Source organism: Mus caroli, unplaced genomic scaffold (assembly GCF_978045245.1).
Source record: "Mus caroli unplaced genomic scaffold, Mus_caroli_1 scaffold_20, whole genome shotgun sequence".
Lineage (NCBI taxonomy): Eukaryota > Metazoa > Chordata > Mammalia > Rodentia > Muridae > Mus > Mus caroli.
The window spans coordinates 48,286,623-48,305,959 of record NW_028227275.1 but is presented as its reverse complement, the minus strand read 5'-3'; the positions used below and the strand labels follow the sequence as shown (position 1 = coordinate 48,305,959).

Genomic DNA, 19,337 nt, shown 5'->3' with positions numbered 1-19,337 from the left:
AGGGACGGAAACTATACCCTAGAAAAAGCAAGAAAGTAATCCTTTAACAAACCTAAAAGAAGAAAGCAGCAAGAACAGAATCCCAACTTTAACAACAAAAATGACAGAAAGCAACAATTACTATTCTTTAATTTCTCTTAATAACAATGGATTCAATTCCCCAATTTAAAAAGACATAGACTAATAGACTGGCTACAGAAACAGGACCCAACATTTTGTTGCTTATAGTAAACCCACCTCAAGGAAAAGGACAGATACTACCTCAGAGTGAAAGGCTGGAAAACAATTTTCCAAGGAAATGGTCTGAAGAAACAAGCTGAAGTAGCCATTCTTAAATTGAATAAAATTGACTTCCAATCCAAAGTTATCAAAGACAAGGAGGGACACTTCATACTCATCAAAGGTAAAATCTACCAAGATGAACTCTCAAATCTAAATATCTATGCTCCAAATACAAGGGCAGCCACATTAATTAAAGAAACATTAGTAAAGCTCAAAGCACACATTGCATTTCACACAATAATAGTGGGAGACTTCAACACCTCACTCTCACCAATGTACAGATCCTGGAAACAGAAACTGAACAGAGACACATGGAGACTAACAGAAGTTATGAAACAAATGGATTTAATTGATATCTACAGAACATTTTATCCTAAAACAAAAGGATATACCTTCTTCTCAGTGCCACATGGTACCTCCTCCAAAACTGACAATATAATTGGTCACAAAACAGGACTCAACAGATACAAAAATATTGAAATTATCCCATGCATACTATCTGATCACCACAGAATAAGGCTGATCTTCAATAACAACATAAATAATAGAAAGCCTACATTCACGTGGAAACTGAACAACACTCTACTCAATGATTCCTTGGTCAAGGATGAAATAAAGAAAGAAATTAAAGACTTTTTAAGAGTTTAATGAAAATGAAGCCACAACCTACCCAAACTTATGGGGCACAATGAAGGCAGTCCTAAGAGGAAAACTTATTGCCCTCAGTGCCTCCAAAAAGAAACTAGAGAGAGCGTACACTAGCAGACTGACAGCACACCTAGAAGCTCTAGAACTAAAGGAAGCAAATTCACCCAAGAGGAGTAGACAGCAGTAAATAATCAAACTCAGAGCTAACATCAACCAAGTGGAAACAAAAAGAACTATTCGAAAATCAACCAAACCTGGAGCTTGTTCTTTGAGAATATCAACGAGATGATATACCCTTAGCCAGTCTAAGAAGAGGGCACAGGGACAGTATCCTAATTAACAAAATCAAAAATGAAAAAGGAGACATAACAACAGAACCTGAGGAAATCCAAAAAACATCATCAGATCCTACTACAAAAGCTATTTGCAACAAAACTAGAAAACCTGGATGAAATGGACAAATTTCTAGACAGATACCAGGTACCAAAGTTAAATCAGAATCAGATTAATGACCTAAACAGTCCCATTTCTCCTAAAAAAAATAGAAGCAGTCATCAATAGTTTCCCAACCAAAAAAAGCCCAGGACCAGATGGGTTTAGTGCAGAGTTCTATCAGACCGTCAAAGAAGACCTAATTCCAACTCTTCTCAAACTATTCCACAAAATAGAAACAGAAGGTACCCTACCCAATTCATTCTATGAAGCCACAATTACTCTGATACCTAAACCTCACAAAGATCCAATAAAGAAAGAGAACTTCAGACCAATTTCTCTTATGAATATCTATGCAAAAATACTCAATAAAATCCTCACAAACCGAATCCAAAAACACATCAAAACGATCATCCATCATGACCAAGTAGGCTTCATCTCAGGGATGCAGGGATGGTTTAATATACAGAAATCCATCAATGTAATCCATATATATAAACAAACCCAAAGACAAAACAAAAACAAAAACAAAACAAAACGATCATCTCTTTAGATGCTGAGAAAGCATTTGACAATCCCAACACCCCTTCATGATAAACGTGTTGGAAAGATCAGGAATTCAAGCCCATACCTAAACATAATAAAAGCAATCTACAGCAAACCAGTAGCCAACATTAAACTAAATGGAAGGAAACTCGAAGCAATCCCACTAAAGGCAGGGACTAGACAAGGATGCCCACTTTCTTCCTACTTATTCAATATAGTACTTGAAGTTCTAGCCAGAGCAATTTGACAACAAAAGGACATCAAGAGGATACAAGTTGAAAAGGAAGAAGTCAAAATATCACTATTTGCAGATGATATGACTGTACATAAGTGACTGCAAAAATTCCACCAGAGAACTCCTAAACCTGATAAATAGTGTCAATGCAATCGCTGGATATAAAATTAACTCAAAGAAATTAATGGCCTTCCCTCTACACAAAGGATAAACGGAATGAGAAAGAAATTAGGGAAACAACACCCTTCACAATAGTCACAAATAATATAAAATGCCTTCATGTGATTCTAACTAAGGAAGTGAAAGATCTGTATGCCAGGAACTTCAAGTCTGTGAAGAAAGAAATTGAAGATCTCAGAAGATGGAAAGATCTCCCATGCTCATGGATCAGCAGGATTAATTTAGTAAAAATGGCTATCCTGCCAAAAGCAATCTATAAATTCAATGCTATCCCGATCAAAATTCCGACTCAATTCTTCACTGAGATAGAAAGGGCAATTTGCAAATTCATCTGAAAAAATAAACCTAGGATACCAAAAATTATTCTCAACAATAAAAGAACCTCTGGTGGAATCACCATGCCTGACATTAAGCTGTACTACAGAGCAATTGTGATTAAAAACTGCATGGTACTGGTACAATGACAGACAGGTAGATCAATGGAATAGAATTGAAGACCCAGAAATGGAATTCACACAGCTATGGTCATTTAATCTTTGACAAGGGAGCTAAAACCATCCAATGGAAAAAAGACAGCATTTTCAACAAATGGTGGTGGCACAACTGGTGGTTATCATGTAGAAGAATGCAAATTGATCCATTCTTATCTCCTTGTACAAAGCTCCAGTCTAAGTGGATTAAAGACCTCCACATAAAACCAGAGACACTGAAATTAATAGAGGAGAAAGTCTTGAAGATATCGGCACAGGGGGAAAATTCCTAAAAAGATCAGCAATGGCTTGTGCTGTAAGATCAAGAATTGACAAATGGGACCTCATCAAATTGCAAAGCTTCTGTAAGAAAAAGACACTGTCAATAAGACAAAAAGGCCACTAACAGATTGGGAAAGGATTTTTATCAATCCTAAATCTGATAGGGGACTAATATCCAATATATACAAAGAGCTCAAGAAGCTGGACTCCCGAAATTCAAACAACCCCATTAAAAATGGGGTTCAGAGCTAAATAAAGAATTCTCAACTGAGGAATACAGAATGGCCAAGAAGCACCTGAAAAAAATGTTCAACATCCTTAATCATCAGGGAAATGCAAATCAAAACAACCCTGAGATTCCACCTCACACCAGTCAGAATGGCTAAGATCAAAAATTAAGGTGACAGCAGATGCTGGTGAGGATGTGGAGAAAGAGGAACACTTCTCCATTTTTGGTGAGATTGCAAGCTTGTAGAACCACTCTGGATGTCAGTCTGGAGATTCCGCAGAATCTTGGACATAATTCTACCGGAAGATCCAGCAATACCTCTTCTGGGTATATACCCAGAAGAAGTTCCAACTCGTAATAAGAACACCTGCTCCACTATGTTCATAGCAACAATATTTATAATAGCCAGAATCTGGAAACAACCCAGATGCCCCTCAACAGAGGAATGGATGGGGAAAATGTGTTACATTTACATAATGGAGTACTACTCAGATATTAAAAACAATGAATTTATGAAATTCTTAGGTAAATGGATATATCTGAAGGATATCATTCTGAGTGAGGTAACCCAATCACAAAAGAAGTCACTTGATATGCCCTCACTGATAAGTGGATATTAGCCCAGATACCTAGAATACCCAAGATACAACTTCCAAAACACAAGAAAATCAAGACGAGGGAAGACCAAATGGGTGGATACTTCATTCTTCCCTAGAATAGAGAATAAAATATCCATGGAAGGAGTTGCAGAGACAAAGTTTGGAGCTAAGACGAAAGGATGGACTATTCACAGACTACCCTACCCGGGGACCCATCCCATAATCAGCCACCAACCCCAGACACTATTGCACAATGCCAGAAAGATTTTGCTGAAGTGACCCCGTTATAGCTGTCTCGTATGAGGCTATGGCAGTGCCTGGCAAATACAGAAGTGGATGCTCAATGTCATCTATAGGATGGAATACAGGGCCCCCAATGTAGGAGCTAGAGAAAGTACCCAAGAGCTAAAGGGGTCTGCAACCCTATAGGTAGAACAGCAATATGAACTAATCAGTACCCCAGAGCTCGTGTCTAGCTGCATATGTAGCAGAAGACTTTGGGAAGAAAGGCCTGTTACCTCCTCCAGCCTAAAGCTGGCTGCACCAGACCTTGACTTTGCTGCCACTCAGGAGATTATCTAAGATAGAGCCTCCCTAGATCATTATTGTTCAGCCACTGTCACTGTTCCTCTTCAAGATACTGCTACCTGCTGGGAGGTCGCCAAGCTACTCCTGAGACCACACACTGTCCTGCACGTGGTCACCTGCAGCTGGCCTCCAAGGATGAATTGGTGGGAATGGGCCTCTCGCCTCTTTTATAAGAGCATTCGCCATTAAACATTTGAGCCTTGAACAGAGTAGCTTGTCTTGGTTTCCATTATTTCTCGATCTGCTAGGTTCCCTCTTTTCTTTCAGCTCTGGTTGCCTCCCAGGCTCCAACCCGGACATGAGAACCACAGGCTGGCCCCAACAGAGGTCCCTTGGTCTAGCCATCTATATATGTACAGGAGAATGCCAGGGCCAAAAAGGGGGAGTAAGTGGATATAGGAGAAGGCCAGAGGGAGGGTATAGGGGACTTTTGGGATAGCATTAGAAATGTAAATGAAAAAACATCTAGTAAAAAAATTTTTAAAAATTATTTATTGGAAGACTTTCTTCCAGTCTTTATCTCTGAGATAGTGTCTGTCTTTGTCATTGTGGCATACTTCTTTCATGTAGCAAAATGCTGGATCTTGCTTGTGTATCTAATATGTTAGTTTATGTCATTTTATTGGGGAAGTGAGACTGTTGATATTGAGAGATATTAAAGATAGAATATTTTTAGTTCCTGTTATGTTTATTGTTGTAGGTGGCATTATTGTGTGATTCTTTCCTTTTGGTTTTGTTGTAAGATGATTAATATTTTTGTTTTTGTTTTGTTTTTGTTTTTTGTTTGTTTGTTTTTGGTGTAGGTAATCATTTTGTGTTGGGGTTTTCCTTCTAGAATCCTCTGTAGGGCCTGATTCGTGGAAAGATATCGCTTAAATTTGATTTTGTCATGGAATATTTGATTTTCCATTTAGGTTGATTGAGAGTTTTGCAGGATATTGTAGACTTGGTTGGATTTGTGTTCTCTTAGGATCTGCAAGACTTATGTTCAGGCTCTTCTGGCTTTTAGGGTCTGTGTTGAGAAGTCTGGAGTAATTCTGATAGGTCTTCCTCTATATATTACTTGGCATTTTTCCTCTTAGATCTTTTAATATTCTTTCTTTGTTCTGTACATTTGGTGTTTTGATTAAAATGTGGCAAGAGGATTTTTTTCTGGTCTAATATATTTGGTGTTCTATAGGGTTCTTTCCATCCAGATATGCAATAATATAGCATTTCATCCAAATGTTATCAAACATGATGGGGAAGGACACTTCATATTCATCAAAAGAAAAATCTACAGAAAGTAATTCTCAATTCTGAACACCTATGTCTCAGATGCAAGGATACCCACATTCATAAAAACACCTTTACTTTAGATCAGAAAACACATTGAACCCCACACAATAATAGTGGTAGATGTCAGTACCCCACTCTCACCAATGGACAGGTCATTGAAACAGAAACTAAACAGAGACATACATCTCACTTTTCATTTCTGATTTTGTAAATTTGTATACTGCCTCTTGGCCCTTTATTTAATTTGGCTAGAGGTTTATCTATCTTGTTGATTCTTTCAAAGAAACAGCTTCTGTTTTTTCTGAATCTTTGTATTGTTTTCTCTGTTTTCATTTGGTTGATTTCAGCTCTGAATTTGACTATTTCCTGGCTTCTACTCCTCTTGGATGAGTTTGCTTCCTTTTTGTTCTAGAGCTCTCAGGTGTTTGGTTAAGTTGTTAGTGTAAGATCTCTCCAATTTCTCTACCAGGTCACTTAGTTCTATGAACTTTCCTCTAAGCACTGCTTTCATTGTGCTCCATAAGTTTGGGTATGGTGTGTTAACATTTTCATTAAATTCCAGGAAGGCTTCAATTTATTTCTTTATTTCTTCCTGGACTAAGTTATAATTGAGTAAAGAATTATTCATTTTCCATGTATATTTGTGCTTTCTGTAGTTTTTGCTGTTCTTGAAGAGCAGCCTTAGGCCAAGGTGATCTGATAGGATGCATGGTATTATTTCATTTTTCTTGTATTGGTTGAGGGTTCTCTTGTGACCAATTATGTTGTTGATTCTGGAGCAGGTACCATGAGGTACTGAGAAGAATGTGTATTCTGTTGTTTTAGGGTGAAATGCTCTGTACATATCTATTAAATCCATTTGGTTTTATAACCTCTATTAGTTTCCACTGTCTCTTTTTAGTTTTTGTTTCAATGACCTGCCCATTGATGAGAATGGGTGTTGAAGTCTCCCACTATTATTGTGTGGGTTTCAATGTGTGTGTTGGGCTTTAGTAAACCTTATTTCATGAATGTGGGCACTCCTGCATTTGGGGCATAGATATGCAGAATTGAGACTTTCTCTTGGTGGATTTTCACCTTATGAATATGAAGTCTCCTTCCTCATCATTCTTGATAACTTTTGGTTGAAAGTCTATTTTATTTGATATTAAGATGGAAACTCCAGCTTTTTTCCTGTAACCATTTGCTTGGAAGACCCTTTTCCATCCTTTTACTCTGAGGTAGTATCTATCTTTGTTATTTAGGTTTGTTTCTTGTATGCAGCAAAATGCTCCACCATGTTACAGGGGCACATGTTCCACTATGTACCACTCTGTACACAGTAGCCTTATTTATGATAGCCAGAAGCTGGAAACACCTTAGATGTCCTCTGACAGAAGAATGTATACAGAAAATGTGGATCATTTCCACAATGGAATACTACTCAGTTATTAAGAATGAGGACATCATGAGTTTTGCAGGCAAATGGATGGAACAAGAAAATATTATCCTGAGTGAGGTAACTGAGACACAAAATGCATGCATTGTATGTACTCACTAAGTGAATATTGGCCAGAAAAAAGTACAGAATATCTAAGATATAGTCTTCAGAACTCAAAAAGGTCAACAGGATGAAGGACCCAAGTAAGGATGCTTCATTTCCACTTGAGAAAGGGAAGAAAGCAATCACAAGTGGAGATGGAGGGAGGGACCTGGGAGGGATCAAGGGGAAGGGGGAGGGGAACCTGATTTGGAATTTGGTGAGGGAAAGGGACTGAATCCCTGAAGGTCAGCAGAAAGGATAGAAACAGGATGCCTAGGGAGGTAAGAAGTTAGGGGATCCCCCAGAATGGACCAGAGACCTAGGAGATGAGAGAATCTCAGGATTCAAAAGGAGGGACTTTAGATGAAATGCCCAACAGTAGGGAAATGGAACTTTTAGAACCCAAATCTATCAAGAAGACAGGATATCAAAAGAGGTGGGGGATCACCACCCATAGTCAAAACTCTGACCCATAATTGTTCCTGTCTGAAAGAACTGCAGGGATGGAAATGGAGAGGATTCTGATGAAAAAAAAGGTCTGACTACAGGCCCAAAGTGGGATCTAGCTCAAGGGGAAGTCTCAAGACCTGACAATATTACTGAGGTTATACAGGGCTCAAAAAATGGACCTAGCATGACCATACTCTGGAAGACCCATCAATCAGCTGAAAGAGTCAGATGCAGATATTTGCATCCAACCAAAGGACAGAAGCTGCTGAGCCCTGGTGTTGAATTATGGAAGGCTGAAAGAAGCTGAGGAGGAGGGCAATCCTGTAGGAGGCTCAGCAGCCTCAATTAGCCTGGATCCCTGAGATCTCACAAATATTGGACCACCAACCAGGCAGCATACATCAGATGATATGAAGCCCTGCAACACATATACAGCAGAGGACTGCCAGGTCTGGGTTCAATCAGGGATGATATACCTAACCCTCCAGAGACTGGAGGCCCCAGGGAGTTTAGAGGTCAGGTGACATTGCTGGTGGAGACATCCTCGTGGAGAGAGGTAGTGGGGAGGAGATATGGAATGTGGAACAGTGGAGGGTAGACCATCGGGGAAGGGTAATAAGATCTGGAGTGTAAAAATGAATAAATAAATAAGTAAATAAATAATTATAATCTTAAAAATTCATTTTACATGCCAATCAATTCATGTTTAACATGTCACATTATAGGCTTTTGTAATCTGTTATAAGACTGTTCCTAGCATAGCATTTACCACTACTGTATTGGGGGCTTGCTTATTTGAAATTTTACAGAGATTGTAAAAATATAAATGACATTTAAGGGACTTTCGATTTAAATGGTTATAACCTTAGGAAACACAATATAAGCCAGTAACCTCACTCTTGTGTGCATGAATGTATGAAATCAGAATTTTGTATAATTAGTTTATTAGTTTCTAGTTCACAAATGGTATTAAGATTGGTAAGAATAGCCTCCACACAGGAATGATAACTTTCCTTCTGGAAACTGTAGGCCAGTTTTTGAATCCCAATGTAGAGCTTTGAAACTCAAGTTTAGATAATGTCTAGAGAATGTACTTCACATAACTATTAAACATGATTTTAAAAAGCCATGTAATATCAGCATTATTGAAGCAAAACATATCTTTAGCATCCTTTTATGCCAAGCTTTAGAATTGCCTGTCATTTTCTAAAACACTCATTCTGTACATACACTAAGAATTTATTTAAAAGCACCTAGTTTTGGTGCATAAGAGACACATCGAGTCACTGTGATCTAATCATTCATTTAAACAAATTGTGCAATTATAGCATGCTTCTATGACCTATGTTATGAATTCTTACTTCAATGGCAACATGTGGCTCTTGCTTAGCACGTGTATATTCCTATATTAGGAAAATATAGACAATATGTTCAAACTCAATTATAAGCATGCATTTATATACTTGATGTTAATTGACAGCTCAAAAAGAAATGTTTCATATACATTTTTCTATGCTGACACATTTTGAACCTTTGCCTTATGTTTCAATGACATTTTAAAACATTTATTTATTTATATTAATATACAAATATTCACTGACCAATAAAAAAAGCAAGACTCAAAAAATGTTATTGATAGGCTGAAGAGATGGCTCAGCAGTTAAGTGCATTGACCGCTCTGCCAGAGGTACTGAGTTCATTCCCATAAACCACATGGTAGCTCACAACCATCTGTAATGGGATCCAGTGCACTCTTCAAGTATGTCTGAAGACAGATGCAGTGTACTCATATAAATAAATAAATAAATGTTTAAAAATGTCATTGAAACATAAGGCAAAGCTTCAAAATGTGTCAGCATAGAAAAGTGTATATGAAACGTTTCTTTTTTGAGTTGTCAATTAACATCAAATATATAAATGCATGCTTATAGTTGAGTTTGAACATATTGTCTATATTTTCCTAATATTAGGATTACACTTCAGCAGACACTAATTAAAAATGTACATAAATATCCTTCACCGGGGTATTGTCATGAAGGCCAAAACAAACAAACAAACAAACAAAACAAAAACAAAAACAAAAAAACCTCATAAGCTGCGGAATACAGTAGAGTTCATTTTTTCTATACCTCTATACCTTAACGGTACAGGAATATGAGAATCCATTCTGGAATTTAATTTTATGGAGCAGAAAATGATGAATATTATTTATCCTACAACATTAAAAATAAAGCATTACATACTGTTTTGCCACCTGAAAAATTTTTGTGAATGCACTCTTGACTTCTTTGTTCCGCAGACTGTAGACCAGAGGGTTCAGCATAGGGATGACCATGGTGTAGAACACAGAAGCGATTTGATCAGTGTCCATGGAGTGACTGGAGCTGGGCAGCAAATACATGAATATGACAGTCCCATAGAAAATAGACACTGCAGTGAAGTGTGAGGCACAAGTGGATGCAGCCTTTCCATATCCAGCACTTGAGTGCATTTTAGCAATTGTGATAAAAATGAATATGTAGGATATACAAATAACCAAGAGAGCAAAAAATACACTGAAGCTCCCTACATAAACAAGAAGCAGCTCACTGAAGTGCTTGTCTGAGCAAGAGAGAACCATGACTGCTGGAATGTCACAGAAGAAATGATGAACCATATTGTACCTACAGAAGAAAAGACTGAAAGTGCTTCCAGTGTTGATGGAGGCATTCAGGAAACCACACAAATAAGAACCTATAGAAAGATAGATGCATACTCTTGTAGTCATAGTGCTGGCATAGTGCAATGGCTTACACACTGCTGCATAGCGATCATAGGCCAAGAGATAATTTTCCACAGTACAGAATGCTACAAAAAAGAACATCTGAGCAGCACAGTCATTGTAGGAAATGACCTTTTTTCCTATTAGAAGCTCAGTCATGACTCTGGGTGTGATAGCTGAGGAGTAACAAAAATCAACCAAAGACAGATTACCTAGAAAAATGTACATGGGAGTGTGGAGACAAGAGTCCAGAACAATCAGTAGAATCAGCCCCAGATTTCCCACCAGGGTGATGGTGTAAATGAGGAGAAATATCATGAAGAGTGGAAGCTGTAATTCTGGGTCATTGGTGAGTCCCAGCAGAAGAAACTCTGTCACTTTTGTATTATTCTCCATCAGAGATATCTTTCAATCGCTAGAATATTCACATCTATTGGAAAAGAGAACCATGATGATAAAGAAGCTGAATCAAAATAGAAATGCTTAAGTGTGGAACTATGACTTGGTTGAACAATAATCGGTACTTTGAAATTACGTAGAAAATAAACTTTTCCCAAATTAAATTTGGCATTTTAGTTATATAAAAGGTTAGATATGCCAAAATTTAGTGATTATTAATTGTTTTCCTATGTTGTCACCCAACTTTAAATTTTTGTAGTTCATGTACAGAAATTGAGATTATTTAATAATGAATGTGATTAAAGTGATGTGTGAATGATTTCCAATTCAGTTCTGAGTACAATAAAAATTTACTTTCTATGTTGTTTTGTTTCCAAGGTCTTCTCTAGGTGATGTTTATTCCACATATCTTCTTAATTATATTAGAATTGTTATTGTTTTCATTGTGTTATGGAACACAAAGTTTGGGTAATTTATTCATATTTTAAGTGTAAAATGCTAGTCTTTGCTTTGGGTTCTTGATTTTATTTAACCCATTGTGATTTCCAAGCATGAGACTCCAAACAGAATTTTAGATAAATTGAAGATAAGAGAAGTTATACGTACATGTGTACTTTGGCACAAACTCAGCATTACTAGAATTCCAGACTTCTCTTTCTATTTCTAAACACATGCTCCTTGTTCAATCTTTTGTCCTGGGAAACAAGGGCCTAGAAATGTGTGTTCTCTAAAATAAATACTATGGCTATGAATTCAAGAGTAGGGAAGGAATAGGAGGGAACATTTGTGGGAGAGAGTGGCTGAGAGGAGGGGCAGTGAGGGGGAAGTAGTGAATAAATTAAAAAAAATTGAAAATATAAAAAAGTCATGCCTTCTTAAAATCCATTCTTTGTCTTATGAATATTGTGATATTGGCTACTCACAGATTGTGGCAAACTGTCTTCAACATAGATCTCTTTCTAAGTTTCATAATATTTAAATTTTATTTGAATCTGACCTTGTACAGAAATAATACTATTTCTGAATTTCTTTCCCTTCTGAAAAACTTGGTGAGACATCCTCCCCTAGTTACACATTTCTTATTACCCTTACTCCCATCAATCTTTAGCAAGTTCAAGTACCTCCTGCTTTTGAAGTTATCAGATTGCCAACTTTAACACACATGGTCAATTTTAGGATTTGATTCAATTAATAATGAAGGAGTTCTGTATGTGTCCCTCTCTGTCTCTCTCTGTGTGTGTGTATCTGTGTGTCTGTTAGGAAAGGAAGCAGATTTAAAAGCTTAAGCCATTCCTTAAGAGTAAGCATGAGATTAAAATAAATTTGAATTGAAGTTTGGAGTTTATTAATTCATAATTCAATATGACCTCTTTCAACTTGGCATTGTCACATTCCACATTTTGCATTTTTATGTGTTTTACATGCCCTGTGGAGAAAAGATACATCTAACATAAAGCCAAAAATAAGTCTGCTTGTATTTGTTTGCATTTATTGAGAGCTAGGATCATGATTTATAAAATAAACTAATGACACCTCCATGGTATACATTTTAGCATTCATGGACCCCTTTCACCCCAGTGATATAAAACGTGCTTTTGAACATCTTATTTGGTTCACATATAGTTCATATAATTCCATTCTCAATTAGGTGCTTACATATTGTATAAGCAAAGCATTTTAAGGGAATCCAAAGAATATGCAATATTGAATAATACTGAAGTCATAAAACCACTAGAGTCTATTGCCAAATTGTATTTTAATGCAAAGAAAAATCACAGAAAGAACAGGAGCATGGGTCAAATTTCAAATCAACATGAAGTCTGTGGAATTCTTTTTCCTGGGAAAATTCACGTACCTCCTCTTCATAGGTAAAATATGTATGCTGTAATCCCTTCTTGTACAACTTTTATGTCATTTCTGTAAATAATGAAGTATAGTTAGCTACCCGATAAAGAAGCAACAATTCAAAGTTAAACAATTAGCAGTGTCTATGAGCATCATACATTATAAACAAGTAGAAAACGTTATAATGAAACTCACTTTTCTACACAGTTAATATACATTCACAGTAGATAAGTGCATCCTGTGTGTCTTCTATGTGGAAATGTCTTTGATACTGGCTAAACATTCACAGCAAGTCTTCAGGGAAGTCAAGAATTTTTGTACTTACAATGATGATCACTCACATGGTTAATGATGACCACTGAGTCATGCCCTGCAGGATATTGTTTAAAACACTGTTACCACAATCAAATAGGGATTTAGAGGCTAGTGCAAGGAGATCTTGAGAGAATTAAATAGACTGAGCAAACTCTGGACGTTTCCCCTATGAGAATACTTGAGCAGTTGCCATCTAGTATTCCTAGGGAAGAAGCAATTCACCTACCTCCAGGGACCAAAAGTCTTATTACATTTTAAAAAATTAAAGTGTTTTACTGATAACTGAAATTATGCCTATTAGTAATAATAATATTTTTCCTGTTTTTGTATAATTTTATTCAATTTGCTCCTTGAAAATATCACACTGGCACATTATGCCTTTTATTATACTCACTCCATTCTAGCTTGTATCCATTCTTCCTGACTTTCACTCCTGACTTTGGGGACTCATGATGTTAAACTGAGACTAGCCACGTGGCCTGAAGTTTGCAACTACTCCTTAATACTCCCTATCATGTACACAACTGAAGAATTTGATTGGGGCTCACCCATATGCCAGTAATGGCCAACAGCTCAGAGATGTTTAGTGTCCCATGAGCCCTACTGCCATCTATAAGTGACTTTGACTGGCCTAGTTCAGTATAAGCAAGTCCAGGAAGCATAGGAAGTTGTAAGGTGATATTGTGATGGCTATGCCATTTTGCAGCCCTTCTCCATGTTTTTTGGAACTCATGAACTTTATGCCTTCTACTCTGTGATGGTCTCTCACCTATTGAATAGGTAGCATATGTGGCCTCAGGACCTGGAAATCCCATGCCACTTAGCTCAGCACCTTGAGCAGCCATGAGATGGATGCCTGTGCTTATCACTATTCATAGGGAAAAGAAACTTCTCTGGAGAAGGCTGAGGATGCCACTTTCCTTCCTTCCTTCCTTCCTTCCTTCCTTCCTTCCTTCCTTCCTTCCTTCCTTCCTTCCTTCCTTCCTTCCTTCCTTCTCTCTCTCTGTCTCTCTCTCTCTCTGTCTCTCTCTCTCTCTTCTTTCTCTCATTCTTTATTTTTTCTTTTTTCTTCCTTCTTTTCTTCCTTCGTTTCTTCCCACTCTCTTTCTTTCTCTCTCTTTCCCTCTCTCTCTTTCTTTCTTTCCTTCCCTTTCCTCTTCCTTCCTTCCTTCCTTCCTTCCTTCCTTCCTTCCTTCCTTCCTTCCTTCCTTCCTTCCTTCCTTCTCTCTCTCTCTGTCTCTCTCTTTCTTTCTTTCTTCTTTCTCTCCTTCTTTATTTTTTCTTTTTTCCTTCCTTCTTTTCTTCCTTCCTTTCTTCCCACTCTCTTTCTATCTCTCTCTTTCCCTCTCTCTCTTTCTTTCCTTCCCTTCCCTTTCCTCTTCCTTCCTTCCTTCCTTTCTCTCTCTCTCTCTCTTTCTCTCTCTCTCTCCCTTTCTCTCTCCCTCCCTCCCTCCCTCCCTCCCTCCCTCCCTCCCTCCCTTCCTTCCTTCCTTCCTTCCTTCCTTCCTTCCTTCCTTCCTTCCTTCTTTTCTTCCTTTCTTCCTTTTTTCAGAGTAGCATTTTTCTATATTTAAGGCTGAGGTCTAGTGCTTTTTTATTGGTATAAGCATAAAGACCTAGAAATCACCATGTTAATTTAGCTATACAAAAGTTGTACATGTGCCTCCATTCCCCCATCCCAGAACACAAAATCTCCTAAGTCCTGTTTATTTTCATTTTCTTTTGTTGTTGTTGTTACTTTTACTAGTAGTACCAGCCTTAAATTCCCTATTATAGACTAGGCTTCAAATCAAGAGGACTCTCAGTTGCCCTCATAAAAGCTAATCTACTGTTGCACTGATGAGTCTATATGACCTGGGAGGTTAGTATTTTAGTTCACAGTGTTCACAGCTGGGGAAGACAATTGAAAACTTTTTTTGTCACAACATCCTTTGTAGCACCTTCTGTCACATTCTGGAACCTTAAAAGCTCAGTTCCAGAGTAATTTCTTTTATTTTGCAACAAATGTTTAATGCTGCCTTCAGTTATAAAATCTTATCAACTATTTATACTATAACCCAGAGGAATGATGAGAATCTGTATTGCTTTATAAGGCCTTCACAGATGATCTTATTATCAATTCACAAGTCAATGTCCCACAATCAGTACTGGGATTTTTGCATCTCAACCACTTTCAGGATACACAATATTTAGTAACATAGGAGACCTACACTCTTATGTATCTTACTTTCATTTATGTGTTCTCATTGACTTAGAAGAAATAGCTTTCTGTGTTTACATTTGGGTATAAAAACAAATCTTTATATTGTTGTTAGAGAATGTGCTGACTTAGTAAATTAGAGGTTGTACGTTCTCTTCCAATGATCATAAGTTAACTAGCACAAATTGGTTATTAAGGTTTGGAGCACCAGACACGGTATCCCTCTTGTCAAGTGGGCCTTAAGTCAAGTGCAAGAGCTGTTGGTTACTGCCAATATGTTCTTGCCACTGTAGCACCCTTGGTGTTATTCAATGTTGGTGGTTGATCGTATTCCTAGGACTCATATCTGATTGGAACACATAGTTGTTTCCATATTTTCAAGGTTAGTATACTATAACTGTTACCATGAAATATAGACCCAGTGAAGGGGGCATTCAAGTCAGTTTCAGCTCAGAGTTTTATAGGTTCTGTTTCTGAAGTCAGGGAAATAACAATAAGCTGCTCATTTTGGGAATCTCATAACATCCCTGTCAAACAACTCAAAAGAAGGCTGTTCATGTCTGGTATTAATGTGTTTGTTATGCAGTATTTTACTCTTGGAGGAACTATTGCTAGCCCATATAAGAAAGAAAATTTTAAATTAAATATGTATACTTATATACTAAATTATTTGTATTATATTGCTTTTTAGGTCAATATTTACTAGTATTATTCCTTGTGACTTTCTCATAATTCCTAAATGTTATCTTCTCCATGTTCTCCTGTCTTCTGGATCACTCCCTTATCACTCTCTTCCCTAAAGAATCCCTCTTTAGCTATTTTTTTTCATGAGATAACTTATATTCTATGATTTCTCTTCACTCTTCCCCATGGAAACGAAAACCCACATCCAATCCACATTCAGATTTGTGAAGGCCAGTAGCAATAGATACATCTACAGAACAGCCTTGCACCTAATTATCAGGGAACATTGATGAAAAGGATTGTGACATCATTGTAAGAGCCAGAGGAACAGGGAGTTTGATGTGAGACTCTCTCCTATTATCATCAAAAGATACACACGTATGTTCTAACCAACATTATTGGGAAAATATGAGCAATGACACATCTGGATATGCCATCATACACATTGAAGATATCATAAAGCATAAAGCCTACACAAATTTCTATAAGCCACTGAGAAAATCTGGGAACAGAAGCAACCTACCCTAGGGAAAAGCATATCAATTAAATTTCCAGGTGATATTTAGGAATATATATGCATATAGATGTACATGTGTGCTTACAATAACAATTAATGAAAAAAGGTTATAAATTTGATATCTTATAAATCAAATTTAAGTGTGTGGAGTGGGAATATTGGAGTGTTAGGAGGGAGGAAACGTGATAAATAATTTAGTAATATAATCTCACAAAGAAAAAAATCAAAGGAACTGCAAAACAGCAGGCTTTCATGTCACTTTTTTATACAACCTTCATTTAGCTAAGACTCCATCTTGATTTCATCATTCCCCATCCCTGATTAAACCTTAGTGATCACTAGTACATTCAGGTTGCTATAAATAATAGATATTTGTATAAATGATTAGTATACATTACATACAAGTTTTTTGAGCACTATAGTCTCTATTCTCCAATCAGCTGAGAACATATAGGTTTCCATCCCACTTCCTGTGTACTGTGAATATCACTGAAGGGACTGTGTAATTCCATGTTTTGCTGCTTTTCTTCTTTCCAAACTGATTTCATTTCTTTTGAATTTTTACTCACTACTAGGGTATTATGTAGAATGGTTAGATTAATCCATATTTTTACCAGAAGCATGCAACTCTTGTCTTTCTCTAGGTTTTTGATAGAGTACTTTCTGTGTAACAGTGACAGCCTCTTATGGTGGAGACTATAGCAGTGTCAGGACTATAGGCACATGATACTGTGCCCAGATTTTACATAGGTTCTGGAGATTTAACTCATGACCTTATGTTTGTACAGTAAGCTCTTTACCAACTGACTCATTTCCCAAGCTTCACTAATTTATTTTTATTATAAATCTTGAGATTGAGGAAGCTAGAAGACTTTTATTGAATCATCTCTAAGATGAGGAGCCAAGAAAGGTAGATTAATGATACATCTTGAACTCAAATATCTGATAATGAGGAGAGAAAAGTGTTATTACTGTATGTCTTGGAGACGGAGAAAATAAGAAGGTAATGGAGAAAGAATTTGGTGATAAACCTTACCTAATAACTCATTTAAAGGAGGTAGCTCTTTTGTCTATGACATTTTGCTCTAGCCATGTGAGTGCTAAATTTGGAGCATGATAAGTGTTGACATTTTTTTTAAACTAAATCTACTTGTGTTAAGTATCATTTGTAAACAGAGATCCATAGTTTAGTCATGAAATAAGCATTAAATGTTTGCTGTGTTCATCCTGATACCCCTATGGAATGAGCAAAATTACCTGAACATAAAGGTAGACACATAAACAACCCATGTTATATTCTACTGCTATTTTGTGCTATTTTCTTATGTTTGTTATATTTTCTGATATTCATTTGTATAAGTCTTCAGAAGAAAAATATGAGTGTATTTTAAATGGGCTTTTATTCATCTTATTACATAGAGTTGTATTGTTGTGGCAAAAATATTTGTATGGAAAAAGATAATATATTCAATATTTTTCACAATATATTCAATATTTTTTTCACCTAAAATTATCATAGTCATTTGATGTGTGCTTTACTCTTCTGAACAAGATGTTACCTTTTTGAAAGCTGACATATTATTCCAGAGGAGAAGACATCACCTTAATTTCTTGAATTCATTTTAGGGTGGAAAATGTGGTTCAATATATATTTAAGAATAAATCTATGAATCTGGCATATTTACATTCCAAAAAGATAAAATCAAAGCTGTAAATATTATCTTGACCTCAATACAATCTTTGTGAATGCACTTTTTACATCCTTGTTCCTCAGACTGTAAACCAGAGGGTTCAACATAGGGATGACCATGGTGTAGAACACAGATGCGATTTTGTCAGTGTCCATGGAATGACTGGACCTGGGCTGCAAGTACATGAATATGATTGTCCCATAGAAAATAGAGACAGCTGTGAAGTGCGAGGCACATGTGGAGAGAGCTTTGCGATATCCTGAATTGGAATGCATCTTTAGTATGTTGGTGAAAATGAATGTGTAGGATATTAAGATAAGTATAAGCGCAAAGAAGATATTGAAGCTGGCTACAGAAATAAGAACCATGTCATTAACATGTCTATGAGAACAAGATGCAATCATGACGGCTGGAATGTCACAGAAAAAATGGTGGACCACGTTTAACTCACAGAAGGTGAGATATAATGCATTCACAGTATAGATGGAAGCATTCAGGAAACCACAGATATAACAGCTAATGACTAGACATGCACACACGCGTGTTGTCATGGTGGTGGCATAATGTAGGGGTTTACAGACTGCTGCATAGCGGTCATAGGCCATTGAAGCCAAAAGATAGTTTTCCACGTTGGCAAAGTTTGCAAAAAAGAACATCTGAGAGGCACAAGCATTGTAGGACATCATCTTGTCTCCTATAATGAATCCAGCCATGACTTTTGGAGTGACTGTTGAAGAGTAACAGAAGTCCACTAAGGACAGGTTACTTAGGAAAATGTACATGGGAGTGTGGAGCTGAGAGTCCAAGAGAATCAACAGGGTCAGCCCCAGGTTCCCTACAAGGGTGATGATGTAGATGAGAAGAAATATGATGAAGAGGGGAAGCTGCAGGTCTGGATCATCAGTGAGTCCCATCAGGATGAACCGTATCATTTCTGTCCTGTTCTCCATTAGTGTTATCAGTTAATCAGCAGAAGGCCTTACATTTTTAAAATAAGAGTAGAATTGGGGTTTGAGAGATGTTTTAGTGGTTAGAAGCCCTGGCTTTCTCTTTTCTTTTCTTTTCTTTTCTTTTCTTTTCTTTTCTTTTCTTTTCTTTTCTTTTCTTTTCTTTTCTCTTTTCTTTTCTTTTCTTTTCTTTTCTTTTCTTTTCTTTTCTTTTCTTTTCTTTTCTTTTCTTTTCTT

The 19,337-nt window shown here is 36.9% G+C and overlaps 2 protein-coding genes across 2 annotated transcripts; both read right to left on the bottom strand.

Annotated features, from left to right (window-relative positions):
• Positions 1 to 9,962: 9,962 nt before the first annotated feature.
• Positions 9,963 to 12,800, bottom strand: LOC110285743 (olfactory receptor 5B3-like). Its single transcript, XM_021152128.2, has 2 exons — positions 12,757 to 12,800; positions 9,963 to 10,932 (listed from the first exon to the last, which is right to left on the bottom strand). Exon 2 carries the CDS (start codon positions 10,896 to 10,898, stop codon positions 9,963 to 9,965), a length of 936 nt encoding a protein of 311 aa, XP_021007787.1. The 5' UTR covers positions 10,899 to 10,932; positions 12,757 to 12,800.
• Positions 12,801 to 18,179: 5,379 nt separating this feature from the next.
• Positions 18,180 to 19,109, bottom strand: LOC110285729 (olfactory receptor 5B3-like). The gene has a single exon (XM_021152096.2). It carries the CDS (start codon positions 19,101 to 19,103, stop codon positions 18,180 to 18,182), a length of 924 nt encoding a protein of 307 aa, XP_021007755.1. The 5' UTR covers positions 19,104 to 19,109.
• Between the last annotated feature and the right edge of the window lie 228 nt (positions 19,110 to 19,337).